Source organism: Motacilla alba, chromosome 2, assembly GCF_015832195.1.
Source record: "Motacilla alba alba isolate MOTALB_02 chromosome 2, Motacilla_alba_V1.0_pri, whole genome shotgun sequence".
Taxonomy (NCBI): Eukaryota; Metazoa; Chordata; class Aves; order Passeriformes; family Motacillidae; genus Motacilla; species Motacilla alba.
This window is the reverse complement of record NC_052017.1, coordinates 43,419,463-43,446,126: the sequence shown is the minus strand read 5'-3', so window position 1 is coordinate 43,446,126 and position 26,664 is coordinate 43,419,463. Positions and strand designations below refer to the sequence as shown.

Below are 26,664 nucleotides of genomic sequence, written 5' to 3'. Positions count from 1 at the left end.
TACCAGAGCAGGGGTAGAGTATTTTTCCTGCTAAGATTACTTTTCAAACATCTTGTGTAGGACATATAACAAACATCTTCCTCTTATCCAAAAATAATATGGGGAATAACATCATGTGAATGGAGACTGTGGCTTTTCCCAGACCTTGGCCCTTGAGGTTTCAGACATTAGAGGATACACGCAATTTAAGCCAATAATGTACTACAAAACAATACATTCATACTAATTATGTACAGGGCCTTGATTTGTCAAGGAAGTTTTGTAGATGCCTGTCTTCAAATAAAGACCATATGGATGCACTGCTTCTAGAACCAAAGGCTTTGTTCCAAAGGCTAACTTGGATAATGATTCACACCAAGTTTTTTCACAGGTGGAGTTTTGAAGTCTTTCATTGAGTCAAATGTGTTTAAGTTTTGGTACATGCTCAAGTTCTTTGGAGAATTTTTGTAGATCCACAGAGGGCATCCATATATTTTCTATTCAGAGAATGGACAAGGATAATACCCATCACATGCTGCTGAATTAGATGACACTTTGGTGTATGTGTATTTCTTCCAAACTGTTTCCACTGCCTGCAACACCCCTGGTTTACTTGTAAATAATTTACAAGTAAATTATTTACACAGCCTGCAGTGAGCTACAATGGACACACAACTGAGCCATGAAAGCTGCCATAACATCCACAGTTAGGTCTTTTCTGCTCAAAAATAACAGAACGCAGCATGCCAAGGGGTGGCTGGAGGGAGAAAAGTTCAAAGGCGTTGCAAGTAGTCAAACACTTTTAACAAATAAAAGTTTCAGCACCTAAACATGGGGGTCTAAATATTGCTTTGGTACTGATACCAGTGGTACAAATCCTTGTGCAGGGCGATTCTCACATAGGGAATATCAGACAACAATCTAACAGAGCATCTAACAGCAATTTTTCCGTCTTTCCCACAGGAACACTGTCACAGCATTGGATAATTCACAGACATGAGACACCACTGTGCACACTGACATATAAATTTTTTTATTTCAAATTATTTGAACATAGTTCAATGGCAATTCAAACCCAAGGCTAGTGGCTGCTATAGGAGCAGTCTAGCTGGGGTAACAACTCAATTTACATATTTAACTGTCTTTGCTGAATTAGGCCTTGATTGCTATATTGTCAAAAACCGTAACAATGTTTCTTAGGTGCACCCAGGAAGAAAAGAAGGCTTTGAGGAAAGAAGTAAATGTTTGACAGGATATTTTCGTTTTATATTGCAACATATCAAAGCAAGGTGGGAACATGAAGGTTGGGAATAAAATCCCAATCCTATTAATGTCAATGGGAGTTTTGCCATTGAATTCAATAGGACAAATATTTCATGGTTGCTAGGCCTGCACAACAGCAACATTTCTTCCTCCACTTGACACTGGGTCTCAAAACACACACATGAATTTGCACAGGCTGCTAGGTCTTTGTTCCTGAAGCTTCATTTCTGTTAGAAATGGATGAATAGACTTTTGAAAGGGAAAACAGAGGAAAGTCACATTTGTACTCCTGCCTGTTCCCCCTCCCTCTAAAACATCTCTCTCAAGGCTTGAGGCAAACAGCACTGAATCTAAAACAGATTAAACAGATACGGTGTCATACAATGGGGATCACTTCAGGTCCAAAACACAAATGATTCAAAATGTAAGATGGAAGTAATATTGTGAGTTTCTATCAGATTATTGTTTCAACAAGCTGGTAAGGAATTTTAAAACCAAATCCTTGTAGCATTTTCAATTTTGGCTAAGCATACATATTTATATGTATTTACTTAATATCACTTGGTTTTCTAGCATACTAATCATGAACATTGTTACCAGAATATCACACAACTGGTGAGTGAATGCTTGATGAATATAAACACTGTGAAGAATCCATGCTCATTAATTTTGCAAAATCTACAGGGTTCTAGTGCAAATAGCACCAGTATAAGCATAAAGTTGAAGGTACTTAATAACAAGGACATACTCAGACTATCAAATGATATGTGCAAAGGCATGAATCCCTTGTTTGCAAATAGAAAGAGCAAATATAATAATGTAACTGCCTGTTGGCTTTTTATCCCAAATTCAGTGTCAAGGACCTAAATCATGACTTGAAATTCTACAGCCTCAGGCCTATTTCCACATCCTTCTGTGTCTTTCAGCAAATCTGCAAAAAAAAGTGGAGAACTTTACACAATATGTTAGTTGTTAGTGTTGCTATGTCCTGAATTTGTATCTGCTCTTGGCAAAACAAGGCAGAAGATCCCCACCCCACAGATGTACCTCAAACTTGTTAAAGAGTTCACACTCTCTGTGAAATCCTACCAAACTGTAATGCCTTTAAGGGCACAGTTTATGGAACCAGCAAATTTAAAATAAATACTGCAAGCTATTCATGGGAACAATCTCAGTCTTGGAATGGCAAGAGCAATTCGATTCACAGAGTTCTGCTTATTCAGGCAGCAAGCAGGAACCCTCCCTCTTTTGTGTGTGTGTGTGTGTGTGTGTGTGTGTGTGTGTGTGTGTGTGTGTGCAGCTGAAATCTCAGTAAAGGGCACATCAAGGACACTGGACCCTACACCTGGTAAGAAAATGTAAATTCTACTTAGTTTCTTTATAAGGTGCATTGGTTTGCTTTTAAAGTCCCCTTTTATAAGGTCTGTTTTTCAGGACAGGATTGCAAGATGGAAGGTTGCAGCTTTTTTCAAGAAGGCAGTTTTTGCTGAGAAACTGAAGCAACAACCTTTAATTGAATTCTGGGAAAAGAAAGTGTTGAGGGACTGCTTGCTGTGAGCTGCCCGATGGGCAGGCTGTTACCAAGCCACGTGACTCTCAAATACAAACGCCTCAGCCCAGTGAGTATCCCAAAAAGCTTTGTACATGATGCACTGCATAGCTAGAGGCTGTTTACCTTCCTAATTTTTAAGCAAACCAGATGGAATCTGTTGCTGGATAACTACTCCCTGCTGCTGTCTTTGCTCAAGCTAATACCTGCCAATCTAACAGAGCACAACAAAAATGCTGTTTTCTTTCCTCTCTGTGGGTCCTTGTGAATGACAGGAAGACACTCTCCGCTGATGTGTATCAAGTGATCCCCAGTACTTTTAAGCCCATGACAACTGTGCATCTCTAGCGAATGGATTAATTATACATGGCTAGTGCAAGCTGAGAGCTCTCTGTGGAAGCAAGCAGGCTCATTTGCACTAGGGACACAGTGCCTCGTGGTCACAGGAACAGAGGGTTTGATGGGAGCTTTTGAAATCATCTAGATGACCTCTGCCTCCCCTGAGAGATGGGGTTTTTTTTCCATTTGGTGCTTCAGTGGCAGACTTAAATCCTCCTGACTAGCCTGTTCTAGGGTTTCAATACCTTAACCTGATAAAGCATTTTTGCCTGACGCCTAATGTCAAGCTACCTGCTCTATACATCTATTTCTTCACATCTCATCTACTACTCTGGGCAGAGGACAGGTTATTCCCCTGCATCTGGCAGCAGTCTTTCTTGTACTGTTACCATGCCTCTTCACTTGACTAAATGAGCCATGTGTAATTGTATAAACGAGCCATCAGTGCATACCATCTTATTAATAACACGTAATTATTCCCAGACAGCACTAGGCAATAGAAAGAAAAGCTGGTGGGTGTGGGTTCCTATCAGAGGCAAGAGGCTGCTCAACACCTTTCAGAAGGTACTTAGGATTGAGTCTTCTCTAATACAGGAATTTTACAAACCCACATTGCTTATCAAATATTTATGAGAAGAGAGATGAGTGCCTGGACTTGTTTCAGACTGGAATGGAGTGCAGGCCTGTGTTAACCCTTTCTACAGGGTGAACTTTACTTCAAACACTTGATTGAGAGGCAGCCAGGCTGCCAGTTAACACTGGGGAAGGCGAGCTGCATCCACAGCAAGGAGATACGAGACTTGTGACAGCCTGTGTTACAAGGCACAGCCACTCAGCCATTTTTGCTCATTTTACTACAGAGAGTGGTACATACTTGCAAACAGGAAACTCTTTCTATTGATATTACTGGGCACTGTGCCCAGCTTCCAAGATGAAAGAGTGATATTTGGGAACACACTAAGTGATAATGGCATGAAGAAGCACTCAGATGGTTGTTTATTTTAGATGCTGGTGTGACAGGTCCTCACAGAGACCCTAGTGCTGTAAGTAAACGAGAAATAAAAGTCCTTGCATTTTTTCAGGAAATTAAATGCCTGAGGAAGAAAGTCCCATACAGAGGTTGCTCACCAAGAGCTTCACCAGTTACTTGTACACACATTTTTCTCTAGCTTATATGCAGCTTAGAAGCCCTGAGTGAACAGTGCACGCATGGCAAATTATGATGTGCATGTTTCACTAGAGAAAATGCAGACATATTGTGGCTCATGCTGTGGGGCTTAAATCATCACATTAGGTCTTTATAAAAAACAGAGATTGCTCAGCCTCATGGGAAAGACACATTTGCATCTTCATCATTACAGAGGCAACAAACTTCATCCATAAAGATGTGCCTAGAACAAATGGCAGCAAATTGTGGACACATGTTTTGCTTTAATTGGTCCTCATCAACTCAATCTAGCTAGTAACTTCAAAGAGCTCTTACTAAGAAACCTCTTCCAAATTTTTTGTTTCAATCTTTTTTGGTTTTTTTTTCTTTTAATGTCTTAAGAGATTTCAGATTAAATAGAATCTTTGAAGATACTTTATGAAAGCACTACTTCTTCATAGTTTTACATCACGTGTTTAATTACTTATTCATAAATCATGAATGACTGGAGGTAAAGTAGCATCGCCTGGAGCCCCTGTCCTGGGCCAAGTGTAGTGCTACAATTTTCACAGACTCTACCCCTTGACAGCTGGGATCAGATTCAAGCCAGCTACAACTCCATTCAAAAGAGCAGCTGTTGCTAGTGCCATTTTCACATGCTATTCTTGATCGGCATGAATGGATGGAATGTGCTCTTTTTGGAAAGCAAAAGAGTATGGATGGCAATAGAATGCTTACATAACTCATGTGAAATTCACCAAAAAACCCAGACATAAGCTACAATCAAACTCTTACTTATATATGGGTCTGATTTTAAAAATACAGCTAACAAATCCCACTGTTTGACAATCAAACCAATCTACATAAGCCTTTTCTTCCAGCCCCAGAGCCAAGAAGCCCTCTAGAGTACAGAGTCCTACTGTCTCAGACACAGCTGAACACAGCACAAATGAACAGAGGTGGAAAAGAATTCACAAATGAATGTAGCCACTACTGGCCCAGTGGCACAGCTGGGACTCAAGCAAAATAACATGCATAACAACATAACAACACACCAGTTTGGAGGTGAAACTGCTTCTTCCTACATTTCTTTGCCACAGGCACATCCACAAGCACACACAGAGTCTCGTCTCTCCAGCTGATCACTGTTTCTACAAAACCCACCAACACTTTGTTCCAGCTATCCTAGGTTTTCTGTTTATGCATGCCCTATGCTCCTATTTGCAAGAATGCATACACAGGGCCCTTCTCTCTATAGGCTTGGACCTCAATCATTCACTCATGCCACAGCAGACAAGATGAAAACACTGCCACATTATCGAGGCAGCACCACAGACCCACTTGTTGCAGTCGCAGATGAGGAAGGCAGGCAGGTGGAAGACATTGGTGAATCAGCCCAAAGCAGAATATCCTCTTTTGATACTTTCTCCAAAAGTTTGCTTTTTCTTCAGCTGTATAGTAGCAGCAATTTTCCTCTTTTGTCCAAATGAAACCAATAAGACCATGATGCAGGCCCTTCTTATACCATAAAAAACAGTCACAGGAAACACATTAAAGTAATTTCCTCTTCCTTGGACAGAATGCACTCTCTTTGAGTTTGTTTTTAGCACTGTGGGGAAACTGTAACTGGGGAAAAAGTGAGCTTAGGTAACACACCTCAGTGCATCTAAAAGCAAGCTGATATAATAGAAATAAGGTAACTTGCCTTTGGCTTTTTATAAACCAACCAGTGAAAACATTCATTCCAGATGCCCAAAAAACTTCTGATATAGCTATAGTTGCAACTGCATTTGTTAATTAAAATTACATCTATTACAAGTTTTTGCTGCACTCAGAGAAATAAAGCAGTTTTTTCTCCTGTCATTAGAATTAGTAAGTTCAGAATCCATCTTTTCAAATTACATCACAGAGTTGACAATATTGCTGCATAGTCAAAAATATAGATGTGTGTACATATACAGATATATTGTTTTCTTGGGTTTTCCCTCTTTATATTCAGTGCTCCTCTATTTGCCACCTATCTCTTCAACATATGACACTGAAAAATACAGCTTAAAGCAGCAGGGATAACAAAGAGGAATGCTGCCAAGCAGGGAAGCATGGCATTAAAAAAAAATAAAAATAGTTACAGAAAGACTCAATACTGTGACAGGTTGGATGAACACTAAACCTTTCTTCTTTTCCCTACATGTTTGTAGAAATGTATTTATACAGTTCTGCTTTGTATTTTCTTTCCAATGAACCTAATGTTGGTCCAGAAACCAACTTAGTTTTAGAGTTAAATCACATTTCAACATGGCAAAATGCAGCGACGTATTCTGGGTCCTTAGCTGTGGTAAAAATACCACAGCTCCCACTGCTCTCAGTAGGTTCATGGTTAAAATCCTCCTTGAGGAGCTCTTCCTACATTGCACTCCAGCCAGGCACCTAATCTGAGGGGGCCAAAATCATGCTGCTGATCAGGTGATGTAGGCACATCTGGCCCAAGCAAAATGACCTTGGGTTATTTTATTTAAATAACCTTATGCTCAAGCAAAATATCCTTGGGTGCACCTCTGGAGCCTCCCCTCTAATGTCATGAGAACACACCTGTTTCCCCTGTGCCACAGGAGAAGGGGTACATAGGAATAAGAACATCAACTAATATAGCAAAGCAAAACAAAATCTCTCACTCTATACCCTGATGATCATGAGTAAAGGAAAGATATGATAGCAACCAGATTTCTGTAACAGTCCACAAAATATTCCTTGGATTGAATTTTCACACATGCAATAAAATTACAGTCCTTCCATTGCTCATTCCAAGCATACTAAACATGATTTTCTGGTTTTTCTCTTACTTTGGCCAGAATAAGGGAAATTCATACAAAATTGTCTATGAACATATGTATATTGAAGGGAGACATTCTGCCAAATTGAAGAGACAACATTTAAAAAAACTGTTTCTCTTTTTTTTTCATTTTTACTGGAAATTAGCAATTTCCCTTGTAAAACATGACAGCAAGTGGTTATATTTACATTTTATCTAGTCCTACTTTATTTAAGCTTTACAATTTTGAAGAAAAGTTGTTGCTTATGATGCTTGCACTGAAGATTGTCAGTTTACAAAAATGCCCCAACAGTGTCGATACTGTTTTACACCTAAAACCTCCCCTTACTTCCATGAACAGGGGAAGTAACACAGTCTAAATTCCACCTGATATTTTTGATGGCTTTCATATTGGATGGACTCTTCTGAAAGCCAAAACTTACAAAAAGAAAGAAAGTTGTCATCTCAGGAAGTGACACAGAATTTAGGTCTGTGTGAGCCTAGACTTTTTCTCACTCACACATCTTTTATTGAGTGGCGACCACCAGAAATGCCAAGTGGGATGGATCCCTCTTCCAAAAAATGTTGCATTATGTCTTCCAGCCACAATCCTCTGTATCTTCATTTCATTTTTCTGAAGGTGATAGTTGCCTCAGTTGCAAGACATAGCAAATCAATTTTATTCTTGTACAAAACTCTGCAGAATCAGCTGATCCATCAATTCATTTTTTTAATACATCTCTAAATGTCTCAAACAGGGTAATTTAACTTTCCTATGGTTCCTCCAGGTACCTGAAGCAAGACACGTGGTTAAATGCTTCCCTGAATTGTGCCCTGCATAAATATTACTATCTTACAAAAGGATTTGAATAGTTTCTTTCTTACAGAATAAAAAATTAATATTCACTTACTAAACAGTTGGCAATAGAGGACCTGTAAGCTTCTCTTCATGGTATCATGTGGTCCTGCTGGTCTGCCAGTTTATTCATGATTCTGCCAAAAAAAAAAGTCAAGAGAAGGAGAAAATTATGTTTGAAAAACATAGGCTGCCTTGTTATACCTGTTCATTACAAAGTCAGATGAAGCTTCACAGGAAAATTGTATTGATAAGCATTGGGAAATTGCCTGACGGCCCTTTGCTTGCTTTAGCCATGCTCTCCGACAGCTTGGCAGGGAAGGATAGAGTCATGGCCAAACAGGGAAAAATTTCTCAAGAGTATGTGAAATGAACACACTGAAAATTACTTTCATGTCAAGCTTATGTCTTGATAAAATTAATTTAATCAGAGTCTTTTTAGTTTGGAGGAAGAGTCCTAAGTGGAGAAGCAAACACAAGACGCAGACACCCCCAGGCAGCTGTGCTGGGCACATGGGGCTGTAGTTTTCTCCCTGAGCCTCCCCTTTTCACATCCCTCAAGAAGTACAACACGGGGAAAGCCCACCCCCTCCTTTCCCAATGACAATTTCAGTGGTGCCAAAGCAGAGGAGATCTCAAACTCTGCTGAAATCTCTGCACAGAGGGCAGCTTTGTCCTGGCATTTTTAGCTTCATTTTAGTCAGCTGTTGTAGGTCATATTCCTTCCTGATATACCCCATCGGCTACCTGGGCTGGAGAACCTTCTCTATGTCTCTAGATATTTTCTGTAAATTCTAAATTGAACTGTCTTGGTGCAGAATGGGATCTCATAATTCTTGTGCCTGCTGTCTGAAAATGTGATGTGGCAAAAACATGTGACCACCCTACCTCCCTGCCTTTGTCCACTTGGGGAGCAACTAATAATATTTTATGAGTCCTCAGATGGTATTTTCAAATACTTGACATGGATATTTTTTCACCTTGGTTTAAAATATACTATGAAAAAATAAATCCCAATCATTCTGATATTAATTATTCACATTGTGAGGAAAATAAATGCATAAATCAGAAGTGAAAAGCAAATGTGGTCCCAAAGCACTGCTGTGAGTAATGTCTCACCAAGTACCCAAAGACAACTCAACATTCAAGCTCTTTCTTCCAGAAAAAATAATTTGCTAAACATTCAAAACCAACTGTGAAAAGCAGGACCCTGAGATCACCTCCTTGAAAGTCCCTTGGTCAGTATTAAAAAGCATGTAGTATCCTCTAGCTTTCAGTTCAACACATTTTCATTTTCTGAAGTCCCAGGGACGTTTCTGAGTCATTTTAACGTGCATATAAATCTTTCTGAGTTTATTTAAAATGTAGTCTTGAAGACAAAAGATAAACAAGTCAAACCAATGAATAACACCTTTGAACTCCATAAATGCTGCAGAGCTTGAGAAAACAGAGCTATATTTGTCTTTTATGTGGAAAACTCAAAAGGATCGTGACTTTTCTTGCCCATAACAAAAGATGCTTGGGTTTTGTTAAGTTATTCCACACAGAAATTTATGCACACAAATGCCATGTATTTGGATTCCTCCACACTTTCCATTTAACATTGGACCTAAAAAAACATCTCTGTAACTTGCAGAAATGTCAGTATTTGAAGGTGTTTTTGCCTAAATGGAAGCAATCACCTGTGAATTAGCCTATCATTAGCCTATTTTTTAAATCAGAATCAATGTTAGATTTGTGCTATAGTTTTACGATGGAAACTTGCTGAGGAAATTCTGTTTACCCCTTTTTCCCCATGGCTTACTAAATTATGAAACAGATGTAGTAAAAAACCTCATTCTTCATGCATAAACAGATATCATAGAATCTATTACAGCACTCTTCAAAGATGCATATACAAAAGGTCTGTGTTTAGCAGCCATGAAGATATTAATAAAAATATATGCAGGAAAAGACAAGAACCAGATAAGCCACTGACAATGTAGAAACCATATACCCAAGTACTCCTACAAAGTGCAAATAAATTAAGTTTGTATCAAAACAGGATTTACAAGCACTGACTCATGTGAAGTCATAAAAAACAATGAAAAAAAGGGAGAATCTGAAATGGCAACCCTAAATCCACATTATTGACTGTATAATTTTAACTACATTTGGCAATGTTGATGTGATGCAGTTTTTGGCTGTGAACCACAACGGGTTTTTTTGTATTTCTCTTCCACCTCCATATTGGTGCTACATATAATAAATAAAGGTATTTGCTCATAAATTCTGGTATTGTGATTGAAATAAATTGCATGCTTTTGAGTATATATTTATTTAGACCATATATATTTATTATATTTATTCTCTGCTAATAAATATGAACTAGTGTGCACATGGGCAAAGAAACTAAGGTTATCACTAGAAAACATTACTATGTTCTTCTGTTGGTCTCAGTTAGAAGATTTATCCTTTTGACCACATGGCCATAAAATTATACATGGAGAACTCAGTGAATATACATAAGAAAAATGTTGCCATGAATTTACAATGTCTCAATTTCTTTAAAGTCCTTAGTGTAACTTGGGCTTAACAGAAGAGAACACTTCAGTCAGAAGGGACCCACAATGCTCATCTAGTTCAACTAACTTAAATTTAAACATGTGTGGAAAATACTGCAATTAAACGTCCCATAGTTTTTAATTCTTTATCTCTTACATACAGGAAATGTGTGAATAACAAGGATTTGTTTTATTGTGAGGCAAGAGACATCTAATAAGATTTATTTGTATAGCTTTGGAATCCCAGGAACATCAGTGATGGTTTTCTAAAGGCAGAGACTGCTTGCAGTGACTATCCAGGCTGCTCAAAGTTGAGGCAGATGAACCAGCCCATCAAGTCCCTGAATCAAGACCTGACATGACAACACTGCTGCACACACCCAGGTGAAAGCTCCAGCAAGCCTGACTTAAACATGAGCTGCCAGCAGGAGAACAGGGAAATGATTTGTGAAACAACCTCAGTGCAAGATATTCTTTACACCCAGGCATGGACTACTCTATCTCCAGCAAGCCTGAGTGGAATAATGGAAAGAGTGGAAGATTAGTGGAATAACGGAATAGTGGAAATTACTTAAGGTGCCATATTTTTTTTAAGTTGAGAGTAGTTATTCCTTACTTACCTCCTCCACGTCATACAATTTTAGTTTTTCATTAGATCATTTAGAATATCTTTTTCAAGCTGAGGATACCTATCTTTTTTCTTTTGTCATAAAGAAGATACACCTAATGTCTGATAATTTACACCTAATGTCTGATAATTGTCGTGCCTTAAGCTGTACTTATCCATTCCAGTTCAGATCTGAGGAGAAGGGAACAAAATTGTATGCAGCCACCAAAATTTGGGTGTGTACTGGAGCTTCATACTGCACAGTGGTATTTCCTGTTTCTTCTCTAGTCTCTTCCCATTTGCGCCTATGATTCCCTTTGTCTTAATCACTGCTCCTGAGCTCTACTCCACTGTTTTATAGAGCTGCCTGCTAAGTAACAACAACTTCTCTGAAGCCCTTCCTCAGGTAGTTAGAGCTTGGACTAATTTTTGCCTGTGGTTGTGACTTTGCAATTATCACCACAGAATTTCATCTGCCATTTTGGCCACGCAATCATTTACTACTTGACTTTTCTGAGCGATGGCAATGAAGGGCTGAATTACTACTGTTATTATTATTAAACTACAAATATATACCTATCATATATAAGGATTCTGAAGCTGCCACAGTTTTTACAGTAGTATCTTCCAATCATGGAAATTCTTCTGTACCACTAAGAAGACAAAGCAAAATCTCATGGTCAGACATTTCAATAGCTGCAGAGGAAATCTCCTTTCTGAGTATCAAGCCATGTCCAGCCATCACGATACTCTTCTCGGGGCCCTGTAGGTACATGTATTTCTCACAATCAAGGAAGGTTACAGATTGAGTGGCTGGTAGCTGAGAGTGCTCTAGTTCACCAACCCATTTTCTCTTAGGTATTTGAGAATTTTAGGCACTAATAGATTAGCAAAGTTGTGCATGTGCAGATGGAAAATGCAGACACACAGCCAGTTCCTGACTTTGGACAGTTTAATTTAAAACCAGAGTATTCCCACCTGTTTTAAATACACAAACTGTCACTTACAAGAAAAAAAAATCATGAAGAATGAGCAGAAACAGAAGTGGTCTTGGAAAAAAAATAGCTGGAAAATGTGTGCAAAACTTCAATAATCGAAAATCTAATGTAAGTCTTTGAGTTTTTTATCCATTTTATACTCTTCACTCATTTCTTCAACACCTCCCTAAGGTTTTTTGGGAGTAGACTTCTCCAAAATATTAATTTTGAAACACACTGAGTTTTAATGTTTGAGAAGCCATTCTGAGTATTTGAGGAATTATCTGATACAACCATACCTGATCCCTGAGATTTTTTTTAAAGTATTGTAAAGTTAATTTCCTAGGTTTTGGTCTCCAAGTGAAAGGACATATTCCGAATTCCTCTGAACTCCCTCTGAAAACCAGGAAATATAGGTGTAATTATGACTTTCGTTTCAGTTCTGCATTGCAGTTCATATTGGTCTACCTACTGACATACTTTGAAACAAAGCAATAAAGTTAGTGCAAGTTTGTAGTCAAATCAATGTCAACTTTGAAATACTCATCTTCCATAGTTAAATTAGACAAAATTTGTATCCAAAAAAGGTGTCATATGCCTAGCCACAGACATCTGTGTTTAAAAATACTGGTTAAGCACTTGGTGTCTGAAATGGACTTACATTATTTTGCATTTTTTGGTACACAATATTTCACATATAGTTTATCTTACCAAGAAGATGAATAGATGTGTGAAATCCCTGTGGACAGCTAGCAATATTGTCTTTCACAGTAAGTGATCCCCTCAACATCTCAGTTAAATTAAAGAGGACAATGAAGACATAATGATGGATTGAAGACAAAAGAGTCCAAAAGAGCAGACAGCTCCCAGCCATTCATTATGTCTGATGGGAAAAAAATGCCAACCAGGCCTTAAATTAAAGAAGAAATAGAGGAGAAAGAACAGAAGATGCACATTGAGGCAAAGCTAACAGTCAGTGGAGAACTCTTTTTGTTGTCTGTCAGATGGAAACCAGGAGACTAAAATAAAGAAGCTGAAAAATGGTGATGAAAAGAGGAGACAGGCAAAAGACATGCCACTCCCATCCATGAAACACATAAACCTTATTATGTTACTTCTGACTGCCTTCTCTCCGCTATGGATCATTCTGGAAAGAAGAAAATGCTACATCACAGAGAGTTTTCAACAATAGTATTTCTCCAGAAAATGAAAGAGAAAAAGCAGACAGACTCAGAAGTACTTCCATCTCCGATCTTTTTTGACTCCCCTATCAAGAAAACCCAGCCTTGATCTTTTTGGTAAAATATTGCCCCAGGATGTTCAACAAATTTTTCATAAGACATCAACAGCAGAGGGTGTTCACTTAAAAGTCAAGAGACCCGAGACTACTCCCAGGAGTTACTCCCCCAGTGTGAATTCCACCACTATGGTCTTAATCCACTGCATCCCACGGGTAAGTCACAGTGGGTGTTCCGGTGCGCCTCAAAAGGAAGCAGGCGTCCTCTTCTTGACTACACACAGCTCAAGCACAACTCTGTGTTTTCTTTGTGTTTGTTTCTTAATTTTATGGCCTGCTTCCACAATCCAGATGTTATTTTGCAAAATTTATATCCAAAAAAGCTTTAGGGCATGCTAATAAAAATATGATTAACTTGCAGCAATAAGATTCCTGTGAGCAGGAATTCTCTGTTCTTGTTCAACATGTGCCACATTGTTTGCTGTGATTTATTTCCCACTGCTTGGAACGTGCAAGCCACTGTTACCATCTTTCTTCATAATGTTCTGAGTGCAGAATTTTTTATATTTATGTCCATTTTATACTTAGATCTTTCAGGACTTTTTGAAGTAGATTCCTCTTTGCAGATTTAAGAATGAGCAATTCACATCTACTTCCACTATTACCCAGAGAAGTGTACACATTTTGCTTTCCTAAGGTCTCCAAAGAGTAGGGTATACCGTCAGGATACCACAGCTGATCAAAACCAGTCTCGGTGGTGGAGTGCAGGCCTGTCATATGTCCATAAGGAATAGTCAGGTGGGATCTGACTACTGACTGACTACCATGCTTTTCATGCATCCTATGTGACATGACAAAGAATCTCAGAGCATCCAGAACAAAAACAAAACCAAACAACCTTCCCAAAGCCTCTCCCCTCTGACTTCAGATGTGCAGCATCTACAATCTCCATTGGGACTGAGGCTGGCTGTGTTTTTTCTTGTATTGGTGTTTGGATCCATACCTCTCCATTGGCACAAAGATAAACACCAGTCAAGGAAAACACACAGAGAAAGCAGTCAATATACAAGGGAAACCCTTACTGCAATTGTTCCCTCTTGCTCAGCTTCCCTACTTCATCATTAACTACTAAAGTCCCCATCCCTCATCTCTCTAACATAACAGTTCCAACTCCTATGTTCCCACAGCCCTCCTCCCAGCTGTGACAGTGTTTCCAAGAACAACTCTAGGCAAGATGATCACTTACAGACTACTGTCATTCCTGTGGCAAGTGGAGGCCATTGCCAGCTAGTTCACCCTTCACCATCTTCCTTCATTCACATGTCCAACCTGGGGCATACTGATGAAAGGGAGAGGGAAGAAAGGAACTCTTGGGATTCACTGTCATAAAAAAGATGGGCATGAAGAACCTCACATCTAAGTGACCATGGCCAGGGGAAGGACTTAATCGGAAAAGGCCGGGTAAAACTACTGTTGCCTTTGGCTATTTAATGCCTTGGCATCTATGCTCATCTCATGAACAACCACTGAACAGCAAAAGGCAATCATTCAAAGGGTAGGGAAAACTGAGAGGAAAAATACCAGGGTGGGAATGAAATGTCATTTCACAAGAGATACGACCATTCTGGAAAAGGTGTGATGGCCAGGGTTACTCTCTTGGCTGATTATAACTGAGAAATCCCAGAGATGGAGATCAGAAAAACTCTAAAGCACTAGGCTGCTAAATGTCCTTCACACTACATCAGTAGTGTAAGGGACTATTTCTTGACTGTTTCTTTGTTCCTAATCACCTACCATTAGCAAATACTTCTTATGGCAGCTCCAGTGGGAGAAAAGTCTTAACAGTTGTTCTGGTTGCTTCTTGTTCCCAATGGTGCAAAGACATGACTGTGTGTGTCTGTCTGTCCAGTTTTAATACAACAAAAGAAGAAGCCCTTCCTTTACATCATTCATGTCTGTGGAGCCCTGAGAAGTTAATCTCATAATCTTCATAAAGATCAAACTTACTTAGCAGCTGCAGGGATAATTAGTATTTGGTCATTAATACATATTAGGGGTGGGCAGGGGAAGACTTCTGTGCTTATTTTAAAACTTGTATATGGCTGAATATAAAATATCCAGTGATGAAATAGTGAAATCTTTTTGTGAAATCCCTGTAGACACCTGGCAATATTCTCTTTCCCAGTAAGCAATCCCCTTAATACATGAGAATATATGGGCATTTGAAACTTTGATAATGAAATTTTATTTCATTGAAATATGAAATTGAAACACCTTGAAACATGCTGTTTTGGATAACTGAAGGAAAAAAGTCCAACTTCTCTGAGTTTTTGGGAGAATAATCCTTCACAATGCAACATGAAAAAAGAAAGGAACAACTGAGTCAAGAAAGTTACACAGAAAAAGTCCATAGTGAAAAGGACTTTTCACTGTCCTCTTGATAAGACTTTTTTTAAAGTGAAATATGACAAATTTAAGGCTAAGTTATGTAATTTTTCAAAATTTTCTTTTTGGTCTTATGACAGCCAAACCAAAGAAAATCTTTTAATATTCATTTTAAGCTCATGATGAAAATTTCACAGGCTGCACTACACCAAGGATGCATTCAGCAGTATAAATTGCCTGTTCTTTGATAGAAAAACTTTATAACCACTGGAAGCTCTCCTGCTAAAAGACTTTCGTGGCACGACTATGTTAGTAAAGATGTCTCAATAACTTCTGGAAAAATAAAGAAAATACAGCCTGTTTATCCTTCTCACTCACAGCAGGGAATGGATTTAGAAACAAGCTCTACTTCCACACCTCTCTTGTGATGGTGGGTTTTCCCTGGAGGATCTCCTGTGGCATCTCATGGGCCTCAGGGTGTCCACACTGTGGATGTGACATTTGATTTACACACTGAAACTCCCTCTGCAATGAGCAGATGGATTGGCTCCTCTGAATCCTGATGCTTGTGCCCTGTTTATAATGCCTCTCTTGGGAGGAAGAGGCCCATTCCTTTTGTGGAGCTGTTTTTCTCCACTGAGTTTCAAAGGGCTGAAGGTCAAGCAATTGATTTCAGCCCATAACACTGAAAATGAGGATGCCAACATCTGTAAAAGGAATCTCACACAGAGCTTTCTCCAGCTACAGGGATTTCAAGGCTTATGGGGTTAACTTCTCTGCAGCTGTGTTAAACTATTCTCTTGTTCTCATTGTGTAGGATATACAATAAAAAAAAAAAGACTTAATGTAAAGGACAGGCAAGCAAATAGCTTTTCCTGCATTGTAATAAACACAGGAGAGTCAAAAAAGGGTTTACCTTTGTGAAGCAGCTGAAATCAGGCTTTTCACATTATTCAGCTTGATTAAATGCAAGTATTTCAAGCAGATAAAAAAAGCATGCAAAAGAGAAGGTACTATTTTCCCTCTTTTATAATATGGTACTATAATATGGTACTATATGGTACTCTTTTATAATATGGTATTATAATATGGTATTCCTAAGATGGATTGACTGCGTCAAATTTTCAAGAATGGAAAGCATCAGCTGTACACAAAGAGGAATATGCATGTTCTATGCCTCTGAAATTCAGGCCAAAATATCAGTTTCATAAAGATGTTTAAGTTCTCCAAAATGCATCAAGTCCTGTGCTGTCAAACATACCTATATTGGAGTCCTGAAAACACTGTTACACAGGCCCCAGATGGCTTCAAAGGAAATCTATAGTAGAGATGGAAACATCTCAATATAACATTTTAACTGCCTGATCATCTTCCCTTTAGTGAACGTCACAAGTACCCAGCTACACAAATAATCCTTAAGACACCACCACAAAGGAGGCTCAATATTGTGCATCAGCATTATCTGATTTACAGTGAACTAAAGATGCAAGCTAGGAGATGAAAGTGCCTCTAATTGTTTCAACAAAAATCTCACATACTGGGTATTGGCTTTGAAAACTTCATCGATAAAAAAGATCCCTTGTACTAACTTTCCTCAAGAGACTGTAAAGATTAATGAGATTTGGGGATATGAAAGAAGAAAAAGATCAAGATAGGATAATTAAGTTTTGGACCATCTCTAGGGGAATTTCAACCGACCTGCTGTAAGATAAGCACAGCAGACCTGAGTCCAAGACCCATCCACTCTGCCTTGCCTCTCAGCTCCCTGGGCTGGTTTACATCTACAAAGCACAGAGGAAATAAACACCAGTGAGGGATAGTAATGTAGTGCTCTTGTGGCTCCATCAGATGTTGAGCCCAGTCCACAGACCCAGCCTTTCTGAGACCTGAAGATGGGTGAAACACAAGAACTTTGAATCAGGTCAGACTGGCCTGCCCGCATATTTTGGTTGTGGCCCATCCTATTGTACCAAACAAGATCCCACAGTTAAGGAGAACACAATCACTTCAGTTGCCAAAAAATTAAATAAAAAGCAATGTATTCATTATTGTAATTTTGAATTGCATATATATATTTGTTTATGGCTAGATGTATAGATGATAGCTATGTTTTCTGTTTGTCTTTCCTTCCCTATTGATACCAGCATGCCTCTCTAAGTGACAAAAGGTAAAACAAAAAAGAAATAAAAAAGAAGAAAGGAAAAGAATTTAATAAACCTGTACAACATCTCTCCTTTTTCTTTTCAGTCGAAAGAAAATCATATTAAGTTTCCCATCAAAATACATGTTCAAGATTATTTCCATGTCAGTTTCAGATTGAATGTTTTGAACCAGCTCTAATCATAATGTGTAAGTACAGCATAAGGATCTAATTTCACAATGACAGGTTATAATAGACATACACAAGTACCTAAGATTGAAAGAAACATTTTATTATACTTGAAAAAAGCATGGTGGGAAAGCATAACCACCTTTTGAATTCTTAACCATTCAGTCTCAATGGTACATTAATGTATTTAATACTAACCTATAATGCTAGCTTTTTTAACAGACCATAAATCCCAAGACAACCAAACATGGTTTATATAAATATTTTTAGAAAAAATATCAGTATGATAAACAGATCTGAAAGTTTGGGCATTTCTAAGACATTCTTGTGTGCTCTGCCAGATCCTCTTGCCCCCATGACAGGGTGTTAGTTCAGGGGCAATCCCAACTGAAGTGTTTGCTGGTTTCCTTTGCTCAGCTATTTTAGAGCACACATTCATCTTGAAATGAAGTCTATCACTTCAAAGACAAAGTCTGTCTGAACCAGCTTCTTCTATGAAATTATAACAACTTCGGCTCTAAGAATAGGAACGTCTTTGGCAGATCTGGATGGATGGATGCATAAATGCATAATCATTTGACACAGAATGTAAGACAATGTCTTGACCTACGTCTCTGGTTAAACCCCCTTTTAACAGAGCCATTTACTACCTCCTCTACAATCAGACATTCAATATGGTAAGAAGAGAAGGGAGGTAAAGTGAGCTCTGAAATATGACTGCACTGCTTTGGCGGGCTGATCAACATACACTGGAAAGTAGAATAGTACACCTGCTTAGACTTGACATTTCATCAGAGTTTATCATAACCGTGTCTACTTCAAGGGACACCATTTATTTATCCTCAGCTTTCCCAGGGTTTGATGTCAAAGGAAGAAATGGCCACAGAAAAAATAGGAGACTACCAAGCAGTGCCCCAGACATTAATAGTAGCCCTTTTTATAGAAGACTATTTTGCACACCATTTTGAGACAGTGGGTGGAAATAAAAAAAAAAAAGAAAATAATTAACATAGGAAGATAATTAATGTCACACAGGAACATAAACACAAAAATTTAGGTTTGAAGGAAGGTGACAGGAAATAGCCTCTTGGTAATTTCCAAATTATTCATTCCTCAATCTACAAGGTTACTGTAGTGCAAACACTGAATTTCGTTTGAAAATGCATGTAGTGCTGTCTGATTCAATAGGAAGGATTTCCAAGAAAATTAAATGTCAGAGCAGCACAGCTTATTGGTTTTACTCAAAGTAAATTCACTTTTTATGCAACTCTGAATAATGATAATGCCCTAGTCTGTGTCAACGTGATGTCTACAACTTAAGGCTTTGGAGAGGGGGACCGAAGGCAAAAGAAGGAGAGGTAGGGTAAGATGATTGGGCAAGATGCTAACCTGGCACTGACAGAGATTTAGCTCTACATGACAGGTCTGAAGCTTTAGAGTGGATTTAGCATGCAGATCACTGTGTGTCTTATTTTCTTCCTTTTCAGTTTGTGCAGCCAGCAAGACTGCTACTGGCTAAACAGCTCATCTTCCCTCCTTCAAAAGGTTCACTGGCATGTACAGAGGTGCAAGTAAGCCAGAAGGAAATGCATATGGAAAAAAAAAAGGGAAATCTCAAATCACCAGCATCTAAAAACACATTATCCTGTCAAGTAAGATTATGCTCAGATGCACAGCTTATTCTAATAGGTTAGTGACAACTCTATTTACTGCCTGGGACTGTGAAGTTCTTCCTCAGGGGAAGTTCTTCCTCAGGTGAAGCCCACTGACCCTGACAGGAGATTTCAGTATAGACCCAGCACCTGGCTCAAGATTCATAAAGCAGTGCAAGCAAATGCCATCACTTGAAGAAGCTGCTTCTTTTTTTCCCTGACAGGGGTAAGGAAGAGCCTAGACAGAGAAAGAATAGGACTGCTTAGGTGAAGGACTGATGGGTAGATTTAATAAATAAACATGTGCCTGAATAGCTGACTGCAGCTTAAGTGTGATAAGGACCATTTCAGGTGTATCAGATACTTTTTGCTACACTGCAAGTGAGATGAACTAAGCCATGTTCTGAGCTGCTGACTGCAAATCCAGGATAATTCCAGTGACTCTGTCCCACCACAATGGGATTCAATATGAAAATGAACTGATGGAGGAAAAGGGGGAAGAATGGTCTTGAACAAAACAGGAGAGGATGTGGGGGACACTGGATTATTACAGGAGGATTTTTGTAGGTACGGACTTCAGTGAGACTCCCTTATTGTGAAAGCTAATAGAGACTATCTTCTATTTGTGCATCTGAAAAACATTCTCTGTACCTTTCTATCCTTCTCTTTTCCTACTAAAGAAATTTTTTTCAGCAAAACAGAGACTGCCTCTTCCATGTCCTGCTTGATTGCACCATGGCTTTGCTTCTCCAGGCTGTATAAAGTCGGGGAAAACATGTTATGTCTCTTGGGTGCAATGCACTTCTGAGCCATGAGTTCAGCCTTGCAAGAACAAAGACAGGAGATGTCCAGCCATAGGTGTATTGTGTGATACAGTTCCCACCTTATCCCCAAATCAGCTCACACAATTTGAGGCCACCCAGGGACACAAAGAAGGATCCTTTTCAAATAAAATTGTGGCTTCTCTCTACTTCAGGAGCCCCTGCTCCTGTGTGCTAAGATTGTCACAACAGAGTAACAGAAGATATGAATCAACATGAAGGAATGAGTGTTCTTTTGGTGCATCTATCCCGGCAGTGCAAGAAATCTACACTGGCTACGGTCTGTACACACTGCAGCAATGCAAATAGTAAACTCACATACCTTGGTTTTTAGTCTAATATCCAGCCTCACTCAGAGTAAGAGCAAGGACTGCCTGCACACATTCAGTAAGTCAAGGTCACAACAAGAAGGAGCTTGCTGTTTGCTGCATGTCTGCCTCACCACTGATGGCACTGGACAGTCCAAAAAGACTGAGGTAAGGGCTTGGAAAACCACCATGGCAGTGCCTAGGGCAGTGGAAAGCTGCCATGGGGAACTGGATTCTGTCTCTGCCTCAGTGCCTAATGCCAAGGGAGTCACAAAACCCAAACTTCATGCAGGCAGTCATTAATTGCATCTTCTTTATTTGCTTAGATCAGAGCACAGAACACCTGCGCTCTGAACTGTGGAAGCGTGGAGTAATTCCAACTGTGATGGACTCTGCAGAAGCCAACTCCAAAACAAAGAAAGGATGATCCAGTGCTGTTTCTCAAAAGTCAGGGCATGAACATCTCAAGTTGGGCATCTAAATTAAATGTCCTTTGTTGACTTTATGATTCTGTGCATGATTTTCCCCCGTGCACAATGTCATTTCACCTTATCGGCACATTGTGCAGATAAATTCATTAATGTTTTTAAAGTACTTGGATGCCGCAATAATGAGAGCCACAGAAGTGCTCCCCAGGAAATTAATAACTCTGGCTTCAAAGCTGGCTTTGAATGATGTACAGTTACGGGAAGAAGAGGTGACATAATGAACTACTATGATAAAATAAAATATTGATTCATCTGAGCAGTGTTGACTGAAATCTCTCCATATTTGAGAGAGCTTTGCTTTGTACCCTTAAAAGGGCTTTTAGGTATAACTTACACATTTAAAAACACAAAATGAAAATCGTTAATTAAAAAATTTAAAATAAAAAACAATCCTCCAGAGAACTGGAGCCTTTTCTGTTCTGAGCCCAGACTTTAACCCTTGAGCTGACTAACACCTGACCTTGCCTTACTGCAAGTCTGGTCCCTACTGCCAGAATCCTGCCCACCTCTCTTTCCTTCTCTTGTGTATTGGTTTCATCCTTTCTTAAACATCCCATTCTCTCCTCCTCAGCACCCCTCTGTGCCTTCTCTCTCTGTTGCACCACGTTATCTCCACATATTATTAATCTCTTTGTCCCTTTCCTAGTTTCCCTTCCATGGGGGCCATACCCAGCCCTGCCCTTTCTTAATAATTTCAATACCCAAAGCAACCACTTAGGCCATAGCCACAACCTCTGTATCTCCCTCATCTGAAGCATCCTCCCTGCTGACAAGATCCTAGGACAGCTAAACTCCAAAATTTGAAGAAACATACATGGATAAGGATTTTTCAGACCAGAAGGCAGTCTAATGTGGCAGTTTTCCACTAATATGAGAAAAGCTCTAACCTTGACTTCCACTACAGAAATCCCTCTTAGTTTTTTGTCCTGCATGGTCCTCTCTCCCCGATAGATTTCAACTTCCCGATCTGTGATATGGAAATCCCACATAATAATACAAGGTACTGTAATGACATCAAACATGATTGCCCATCCCCCTGTTTTGTTAATTTCTTTTTCTCTCAGAGACTAAATTATTCGTACTGAAATGAAAAAAATTACAGACTAAAATAGGCATCAGGCAACCTTCACCAGACTCAAGGTCAACAGAGTCCTTGTCTGTGTTCTTCTGCATTCAGGAAGACTCTGACCCACCAAATCAGCAGGCACTCAAGTCTTTGCAAGGAGACAATCAAACCATCAAGAAGGGGAAATCCTGCAGATAAATGTGTCTGATTCTTCATATGCTTCACTCCAAACTCTGTGAGCAAACTTTCTGCTGGACCATATACAGAGAGGTGTATTATGATTTACAGGATTTACCTGAAGCATTCTTTAATCTCCTTCATATTGAAAGACATGAATGCAAATCCTTAACTGAAATATATTTAAAGAAATTAAGTAAAATGACATATGGAATACTTTTGCAACAAATGCATTAATTGTATACAAACTGAATTAAGTCTTTTATTAGCATGTAATTGGGAGAAATATTAATACATTATTTTAATTTGAAAAAATAATAAGTTAGAAGCTTTGAAACAGAAAGCTGCATAATAGCAGCTTTAACATTAAGATGTCATTGTAAAAATGAATGTATATAATGAACTCAGAAAAATAGAAATATAACTGCCTGATCCTTTCCTTGTTTCCTGTACATCTGCATTGGAGTTTGTCTATTGTTATTCAACTAGCTAATCATCATCTTTTGTGTGGTGTGCCTGTGTTTTTACTCCAAGAGGCTAATCTGTGAAGACATCTGTTATTTGGTAGATAATAGGCCATTTCAAGTCTCAAAGCCCTGTGAGGCATTTCTGAAGAAGGAGAAGTAGATACATCTGTTCCCACCAGGTAGGAGTACAACTGAGCATGCTGTAACACAGCAGAACAAAACTTTCACTTGCTATTCACCAGAAGGCTAAATGCACATGGAACAATGCAAACAAAGAGCAATTCTGGAGTCGTTTGTTAGGGCTGGGAGTGAGATTGACTTTATATAAATCATTTAATGCTTTCTTGAGAAACAAGAACACCAAAGAACAGTGAGATTTGTCACAGCAATCCTGGATCTATAAACCAGGCACAGTCACAAAAGCAGTGGTCCACTGAATCTGATGTTCTTTTGTTGGAAAAAGTCAATACTAGACATTTTGAGGGCAATGTAGATGCTTGATTATTCACTTGGAAAGAAAATCTTGCGCCATTCCTCTCTAATAACTTATCTGTATGAACCAGTTCTCTCTGCATTCCAGTGAAAATATACTACATCTGCATTATCCATGAATCAATTGCAGCTTTGAATAATCCTTCTTATCACAGATTCGGGAAAAAACAGGACATATCTTTATGTTAGAATGCCTAAGTAACTTAGCACACAGCACCTGAATTGTGCAAGCTTCCATTTATTAAATCTTCATCAGTCTGTCAAGTCTTTCCCATTGTGCTATGAATGCACATGAGACCCATAAAGTCAGATTTATCTTACCTAGGGTTTGTGATGCTTTTACTGATATCTGCTCTGAAAGCAGGCTGGCCATGCAAACAGCACTACAGATGTCAGTAGGAGGACAATTCGTATTGTGAATTTAACATACGTGTGAGTTCCTTGTATTTACACTTTGCACTAGCTTTGTATTTTGCACTTTGCACTTTGAACTGCACTAGCCACAAACTGCAAGTTCAAGGAGTAATGTGACTTCTTACTCCAGTTTCACCTACTTGTGCATTTTGGAGAACCATTGCTTACACAGGAGTTAAAGTTTTGGCTTGTTTTTTTTACTGCCTCTGCTGACAGGCCTAGAATACTGCAGCAGTAGCAGAGTTGATGCAGTGTTGCCCCAACCTCTGATTTGTAAACTGTGGAAATAATAATCTGAGGAGTGACATATGATGTTGATACTTTCTGATGGTGTGTACAACTGAAAGTGTTGTTCAGTGAGATGAGTTAGATATTTTTCACACCCCAATTTCTTTTCTTTTATTGAGGTTTCAGATATTTGACCACTCTTCTTAGATGGAAAAATGGCCTTTCAACTATTTTCTCAGAAAAATAAGGCTCCTTCCAGTTGGGTGGTTAAGCTAGTTATCCACAGCCTAGATAAGTACTTTAACCATCATTCTGCTGAGTACGCTAACATAAGGCTTCCTTCCCTGCCCTCCTAGAGCTATTTTCCCATTTTGTATAAATAAGACACAAAACCTAAGTCTCCTTTCTGTAATGAGAATGCCCTAAAATCTCCACTAAACAGAATGATGAGTTTCTTTGTCTCTCTCTCTGGCCATGAACACTGAACTATTTATTTGACACAAAACAGCCATAGCAGGACTAAGATGCACAGACTGACTGTGGCCTGTTAATTTCAAATACAGGTGAAAAAGAATAAAATTACATACATAGATTTAAAGCTCAGATAGTTATTTCCTCTCTCTATTTCTTGACAGAGACGTCTTTGTATCAACAGTAACAGCCTGAGGTTTGTGATCAATATTAAATCCTGTTCCAAATGTATGCTCATTTTATCAGAGATATTAAGCACAGGGATGCAAAGCTGCTGAGCTTACTTATGCTGACGATATTTTGGCCACAGCGAGTGTCAAGAAAGACCACAGATGTTGTAAATGATTAGCAGGTGCCTTGAAAGCCTCCCTGTGTGATGGGATGATTTCAGTCAATGTCACAGTGTGCTTTCACCTTTAATATATTCCATAAAAGCATCCTGAATGCACATTCAGTCTGTTTCTCCACATGAAGGGCAGGGTTTCAGACATCCAAGGTTTGGGAATGGCAGCAACTGTTGCTCCTAGATACCATCTACATATAAAGAAGTACCTCCCTAAGGAGCCATGAGCTGGCAAGACACTTTCACTCTTCACATCAGTGTTACAGCTACACGGCCTTTTGCAGATAAGCACAGACATATTTTACTGACAATGTGAGCTGGCTGAAGGCAAAAGCCACACGGTGTGGCACTATGCTCTAGGGAATAAATCCAGCCTCCTGAGAGAGCTTATTGGATCAAGCACAGCTAAGGTAGCTGCAGGGCTTCCCATTCATTGGGGAAGTCAAGATCAAAGTGAACTCGGATTCCATCAAAGGAAAATGAATAGGCAGAAAACCCTACTCCTGGTAAGAGAGTTTTCTCTGTAAAACATGAAGTAATAGCTCTATGAGCAAAACAGATAGATCCTGGAAGAACTGCATCATACTTTGATGGCATAAAATGTTCTGCAGATGAAGAAGGAAAATTTGGAAATGTACTTATAACAAAAAAGATCATTATTAATGATCTAAAACACAGTATATCACACACAAGTTCCCCAGCCATGATGCCAATATGGTTTATAAAGTTGTGACCTCATCAGTGGCTATTCCTCTCTACAAATGCAGGACCCCTGCATTAATTCTTCATTAATCACATTAATTCTTGATTTGCAAGACTCCAGATATTTGCTCCAGTGTCTGGAAGAAATATTATTCTGTTTAATGTCAGATTTGAGGCAAGGCCCATCTTTGGGAATCTCCTGTAAGCCATTTACATAAGCTCCTTTTGAATCTTAACAAAGTTGGGATGAGGTCCTGTATTAAAATAGGACAGACCATTAATCACAGGTTTGTGCAAAAACAGATCTGGGAACTTGAGCAGGGTCAGAAATCAAACAAACCCCGAGTTTCTTTTCCAAGTGGGTACTGCGGTGGAACACATGGGTGAGATTCCTCCCCGTGACATCTCTAGAACAACTACACATAAAATAATGCCACTCCGTCCTTGACATTGCCACTGCCAAACAGATGGTAGCACTGAAGTACATTCAGGGATAAGGCTGATCAAAGAGCTGGTAAAATTATCTACAATGAACAGTTTTAATAGACAGTGGATAAACAATTTATGGACACATGAAATGCAGAGATGGTGGAATCAAGGAAGAATCAAGACAAATTAAAAAAAAAAATAAGAAAGCATAGAGAAAGCATCATACAGGATTTCACAGCACCCATGTTCACCCATCATGGAACAGTTTTATGAGACAAGTGGGGTGAGTAGAGCCAGCGCATTATAAAACAAATAGGCAAAACATTTGGAAACATATTGCCAGTCAGAATTACATCACAGGAATTTGGTGCCTGAACAGCCCATGCATCTCTGCAGCTCCCATTCTTCTATTTGATCACAATCAGTTCAGCTCTGCACTTGCTTTTCAGTCCACAAGAAATATTAAGATGAAATCTGGAGACACAGCTTGAAATTGCAAACAATGATCAATTAGCATCTCTTACCATACAATTTATTACCTTTCTTTTTCATGGCCTTTGCCATGCCCTTAAGTGCCACACTGATT

The 26,664-nt window shown here is 39.0% G+C and overlaps 1 protein-coding gene across 7 annotated transcripts in view; it reads right to left on the bottom strand.

Moving 5' to 3' along the window:
- TMEM108 (transmembrane protein 108) overlaps positions 1–26,664 on the bottom strand; it is a 161,538-nt gene that overhangs the window by 77,041 nt on the left and 57,833 nt on the right. For 5 of the 7 annotated variants that reach the window (XM_038162389.1, XM_038162397.1, XM_038162407.1 and 2 more), the window contains one exon: positions 7,998–8,079. In XM_038162389.1, the coding sequence (XP_038018317.1) occupies positions 7,998–8,037 (40 nt within the window). In that variant the 5' untranslated portion in view covers positions 8,038–8,079. The other 2 variants (XM_038162370.1, XM_038162426.1) reach the window with 1 other exon arrangement.